Genomic DNA, 5,662 nt, shown 5'->3' with positions numbered 1-5,662 from the left:
ACCGAAGTTGGATTTTTCTCCAGATACAGGCAACTTTCCCAACTTCGGAAGTAGTGCGCTAGATTCGCCTAAAGATGCGCTGAACAACGCATAAATTAGTTTGACAGATAAAACTTCAGAAGAAAATTCGGTTCGGAAGTCCCGACTTCCGAATTCTAAGTTGGTGCTACGCCGACAATATTTTTGGCAGTGTATAAATGTTCATGTATCATACAGTTTATGATTATTATAAGTGAAATGGAAAACTAATAATATTCAACTATTCGGCGTACAATTTATTTCTATTCGGGTTCTTTACTTTTCCGATTCAGTGAACGGAATTTAGCATGTGATTGAGATAGAAAAATAAATTTCTTTTGAACACGATACCAACCTTTAGGAAAATTTAAAACAAAAATCTAAAAACTGCTGTTTTTCAAGATTGCTCACATTTCATGCCCGATTTTGAACTTTACAGGACTCCAAAAATTAATTCTGAGAATTCTAAGAATTCTGAGAACTTTGGACAAATTTTTTCCTGCAGATTCAATATAAGCGTGTACATTTTGGAAATGTGCGTTTTATAAAAAAATATAAATAGTGAAATTTTTTATCGTGTGCATATATTTTTCGAGCAGATTTGACATTTTCGCAAATTTTAGCTGTCATAAAAGTGTCACTTCGGCACATGGACGCATTTTTGGGGCGCGAGTCAGTGCGGACGAATTTTGCCAAGGTTCTTTTTCTTCCGTGATTTCTAACCTGGACCAGACTGCGAACGGAAAAAAATCAATTTTCCACGTTTGAAAATGGCAGCTGTCGAAACGAAACCTGTAAAGGAGAAGGAGGACTTTTCCAAGGATGACGAGAAAGAGGAAATCAACGACGAAAATGCGGACGAAAACGCTTCAGACGAGAAGAAGAAAAAGAAGAAACCGAAACGACCGAAGAAGACCGGTGAGTGACAAAGCTGTGCGGGGGATCACGGGTGTAAACAACACTGTTGGGTGGTTCATTCATTACTTCCTGGTTTTCGAAACTTATTTATTTTGTACTTCAACCGTTCTAAACCGGACCTATACATACATTAAATAGATAGTTGATGCGACATGAAATTTCATGCGGAAAATTGCAGAATAATTAGGGTTCTACGAATACTGTCGTTTATTCCAGTTTCTGTTTCTGAAGGGAAATGATACATAGGTCAAATGGCTATGCGAAAAAAATAAATCGTAGATTTTCGTAACATTGATTGGTCTGGGCTCCAAAAATCACTTAACGAGTGGTTTCTAACTGAGTTGAAACAAATAAATTTGATCGAAAATTAGACATTCTAACATGAACCTGCAAATGGGGCAAGATGCACCGAAAAAATTCTTTATATTGAATATATTTGTCGCACACATAAATTTTTGCAATTTGGCGACCCAAATATATGCAATTTGTACCCACATAAATTCAATAACTGCATATTAGAGACCACACATACATTTTATTTGATTATAGATTATATTTGTACTTCGCGTGGAGAGTGGTTATGTGTGCACTAATTAGAATCATGAATTAAATTAATGGATTTTTGCCAATAAAAATGTGTGGAATTTTTGTAGTGTGGGTCAGCACATACTGAAGGGTATAGTTCGTATTCAAAACATATTTTCCATTGCTGATTTAACCATTTTAAGGTTACTTTTGAGCATAATGATGTTAATTTGTCAATTAAAAATGTATAAATTTTGTCTTCAAGAAAGCATTAAAAATATATTTTTATTAAATAAAATCATTGACAATTAACCTATCTATCAGTGTGCTATTTAATATTGTGAATAATAATATTAATTGCAGAATTTAAAGGTGACCCATCTTGCCCCGCTGTTTGACCCATCTTTCCCCGGTATTTTTTGATTGTCAGAGAAATAGAATTCTACTTTAATGACTCAAAAAGAAATAAAAAGTGGAATTTTTGTTATTTCATACCCCAGGCTTACAGATTATGAGCTATTTTTATACTGCCGTATACACATATTTGTCCCATGTTTGCTGGGATTTCCTATATACATGGGACAGTTATGCGTATAACGGTAGTATAGATCCACGTTGAAAAGTTGATTAAAAATGTTTCTGTTTTGAGGTATTCAGGGTTCGTCTTAGGTGCCCCATCCAACCCTACTATCATATGAATCCTCCAAACATTTATTTTAAAATATCTATTATAATAATAAACATTATATTTGCTTTTACAGCTGCCGAGAAGGCTGAGGCAGCAGCTTTAAGAGAGGCTGTTGCTGAGAAGGAAGCGGCAGAAAAAGCAGCCCGCGAAGCGGAGAAGGCAGCTGCTAGGGAAGCTGAGAAACTCAAGAAACAACAGCAACAACAACAGCAGCAAAAACCGACCGTAGCGGCTGCTGAGGAAGATGAAGATGACGATGATGGTGCTCCAGGTGAAGGAGGATCCGATGCGGCTAAGAAAAAGAAGAAGAAGCGCAACAAGAAGAAAGGATCGGGAGGCGCAGCTGCTGGTGGCAAATTGGTAGCACCATCGGTTCCCATTGTGGAACAATTCAAGGACGGAAAATATCCAGAAGGAGAAATTATGCAGTACCCAGACGGTACAACGGCAAAGGATCGCTTTACCAGTGAAGAAAAGCGTGCCCTAGACCGAATGCATCTGGACATCTACAACGAGTTACGTCTTGCTGCAGAAGCCCATAGGCAGACGAGACAGTACATGCAGAAGTGGATTAAGCCTGGTATGACCATGATTGAAATCTGCGAGGAACTGGAAACTACCGCCAGAAGACTGATCGGCGAGAAAGGCTTGGAGGCTGGACTGGCTTTCCCAACTGGTTGTTCAAGGAATCACTGCGCAGCACACTACACGCCAAATGCTGGTGATCCTACAGTGCTTCAGTATGATGACGTAACGAAAATTGATTTTGGAACTCACATAAAAGGACGCATAATCGATTGTGCTTTTACACTTTCATTCAATCCGAAATACGATAAACTGTTGGAGGCGGTTAAAGATGCAACCAACACGGGAATTCGAGAAGCTGGAATTGATGTCAGGTAAAATTACACAATAATGCATATTTTTTTCGAATTTCATATGAATCATGCAGCACTTGGCTGGCCCTAACTTTTGAAAAACTCCCACGTGACAGTAATAAATAATTAATTGAAAGCAAAATCTGTTTCCAAACAAACTATTACATGAAGATCTTTTTTCATAGGTTATGCGACATTGGAGCTGCCATTCAGGAGGTAATGGAATCGTATGAATTAGATCTGGACGGCAAAACGTATCAAGTCAAAAGTATTCGCAACTTGAACGGCCACTCGATCAGCCCATACCGTATTCACTCCGGAAAAACTGTCCCGATCGTGAAGGGAGGCGAGACGACCCGTATGGAAGAGAATGAATTCTACGCCATCGAAACGTTCGGCTCAACTGGCCGCGGCATGGTCCATGACGATATGGACTGTTCACATTACATGAAAAACTTTGATACGCCATTCGTCCCATTGCGTCTTCAGTCGTCCAAACAGTTGCTTGGCCTGATCAACAAAAACTTTGGCACTCTGGCTTTCTGCAAGCGTTGGCTCGACCGAGCTGGGGCAACGAAGTACCAAATGGCTCTGAAGGATCTCTGCGACAAGGGTGTTGTCGAAGCGTATCCCCCGCTGTGCGACGTGAAAGGATGCTACACTGCGCAGTATGAGCACACGATCATGCTGCGTCCCACCTGCAAAGAGGTTGTTTCACGTGGCGACGATTATTAGGACCTTACTGTTGAAAATAAGTCTGCCTGAAGTCCAGTGAATTTGGGATGGTTTATCGGGACATGGACCTCCTGCCTCGATTTTCTGTATTGATACAAGTTAGTGTTCGTTTTTGATTGTTTCGTTTTCTAGGTTTTGAAATCGGTTATCAATCGGGGGGTTCAATTAAAATGAAAGTAAAACTTATTATGAAATATACAGCTTATGTACGCATTGATACTTCACGTCGGCTAGTTATGTTCATCCGAAATTACAGGTGTTCGTTCTCCGGCAAAGCTTGTAACCGTGCAAATCGTTGAGTGGCAAACGTCTTTCTTTTGTATCGATGTCGTGATTTATTCGGACCAAAATAGACTTGAATTGAGAAGAATTCGAAAGTTGATGTCTGATGACACACAGATTTCAAGATGGCGAACCGAGATTCAAAATGGCAGCCAAGTGATCTGATCTAAAGCCATATGTGTGAGTGGTAATGCATACAAAAGAGTGTAAAGATATGTGAATCAACATTTCATTTCATTTCATTTATTCAGACGAAGTGGCCTGTGCGGTATATAAGAGTCTTCTCCATTTGGCTCGGTCCATGGCTACACCAACCATGGTCGCCAACCACGCAGTCTACGGAGGGTCCGCAAGTCATCTTCCACCTGATCGATCCACCTTGCCCGCTGATTTTCGCGGTGTGAACGATGGATGGTTCTCCCAACAGCTGATGCGACTCGTGGTTCATTCGCCTCCTCCACGTACCGTCCGCCATCTGCACCCCACCACCATAGATGGTACGCAGCACTTTCCTTTCGAAAACTCCAAGTGCGCGTTGGTCCTCCACGAGAATCGTCCAGGTCTCGTGTCCGTAGAGGACTACCGGTCTAATGAGCGTTTTGTAGATTGTCAGTTTGGTACGGCGGCGAACTCCAATCGAATACGGAGCGTCTTGCGGAGTCCAAAGTACATATGTACGATTTCCAGCCACTATGCGTCTCCGAATTTCTCTGCTGGTATCATTTTCGGCAGTCACCAGTGAGCCAGGCAGTACACAAATTCTTCTACCACCTCGATTTCGTCACCACCGATGACAACTCGCGGTGGGTGGCTCACATTGTCTTCTATTGAACCTCTTCTATCATGTACTTCGTCTTCAACGTGTTGATGACTAGTCCGATCCGCTTGGCTTCCCTCTTCAGTCTGATGTAGGCTTCCTCCATCTTCTCAAAGTTACGTACCATAATATCTATGTCGTCGGCGAAGCCAAATTGTACCACTGGTGCGGACAATACTCGGCGGTAAACAGGAGAACGGTATCTGGCGGCGTCGCATGAATCACGAATTGTACCAGGTGTATAAAGGGCTGGATATTATTAAGCTTATACAACACGGCAGACTACGGTGGGCTGGTCACGTTGTTCGTATGCCGGAAGAACGTCAAGCGAAGATAGTATTTAGTAGAGAACCCGGAAGAGGCCGCAGGCTTCGTGGAAGGCCGCGTACACGATGGCTTTTTGCAGTTGAAGAGGATCTGAGGGCGCTCAATGTTCAGGGCGACTGGAAGCGATTGGCCCAGGATCGAGTCCAGTGGAGAAGGATACTCCATTCGGCGTAGGTTCATCGAAGAGCTGTAGCCCATCAAGAAACCACTGGTGTTAATCCCTGCTCTTCGTATAACCCCTTCAAAGCGATGTTGAATAGCAAAAGACCATCACCTTGCCGTAACCCTCTGCGCGTTTCGAAAGGACTCGAGAATGCCCCTGAAACTCGAACTACGCACATCACCCGATTCATCGTCGCTTTGATCAACCGTTTCAGTTTATCCGGAAATCCGTTTTCGTGCATTAGCTGCCATAGCTGGTCTCGATCGATTGTATCATATGCGGCTTTGAAGTCGATGAATAGATGATGTGTG

General features: G+C 42.1%; 1 protein-coding gene across 1 annotated transcript; it reads left to right on the top strand.

Moving 5' to 3' along the window:
• The first annotated feature begins 646 nt into the window (after positions 1-646).
• LOC134212348 (methionine aminopeptidase 2) lies at positions 647-3,983 on the top strand. Its single transcript, XM_062690108.1, has 3 exons — positions 647-936; positions 2,223-3,048; positions 3,213-3,983. Exons 1-3 carry the CDS (start codon positions 789-791, stop codon positions 3,760-3,762), a joined length of 1,524 nt encoding a protein of 507 aa, XP_062546092.1. The 5' UTR covers positions 647-788; the 3' UTR covers positions 3,763-3,983.
• Positions 3,984-5,662: the final 1,679 nt, after the last annotated feature.

The sequence above is a fragment of the Armigeres subalbatus genome, chromosome 2 (genome assembly GCF_024139115.2).
Source record: "Armigeres subalbatus isolate Guangzhou_Male chromosome 2, GZ_Asu_2, whole genome shotgun sequence".
NCBI lineage: Eukaryota > Metazoa > Arthropoda > Insecta > Diptera > Culicidae > Armigeres > Armigeres subalbatus.
The sequence above is the reverse complement of the archived record's forward strand: the minus strand, read 5'-3'. Positions and strand labels throughout refer to the sequence as shown.

What these genes read in the sequence shown, in the direction of transcription:
- LOC134212348 (XM_062690108.1), top strand. Translation starts at nt 789, where the DNA reads ATGGCAGCTGTCGAAACGAAACCTGTAAAGGAGAAGGAGGACTTTTCC. An exon ending in GAAACGACCGAAGAAGACCG is followed by an intron (nt 937 to 2,222) that starts GTGAGTGACAAA and finishes TTGCTTTTACAG; the next exon opens with CTGCCGAGAAGGCTGAGGCA. An exon ending in GAAGCTGGAATTGATGTCAG is followed by an intron (nt 3,049 to 3,212) that starts GTAAAATTACAC and finishes CTTTTTTCATAG; the next exon opens with GTTATGCGACATTGGAGCTG.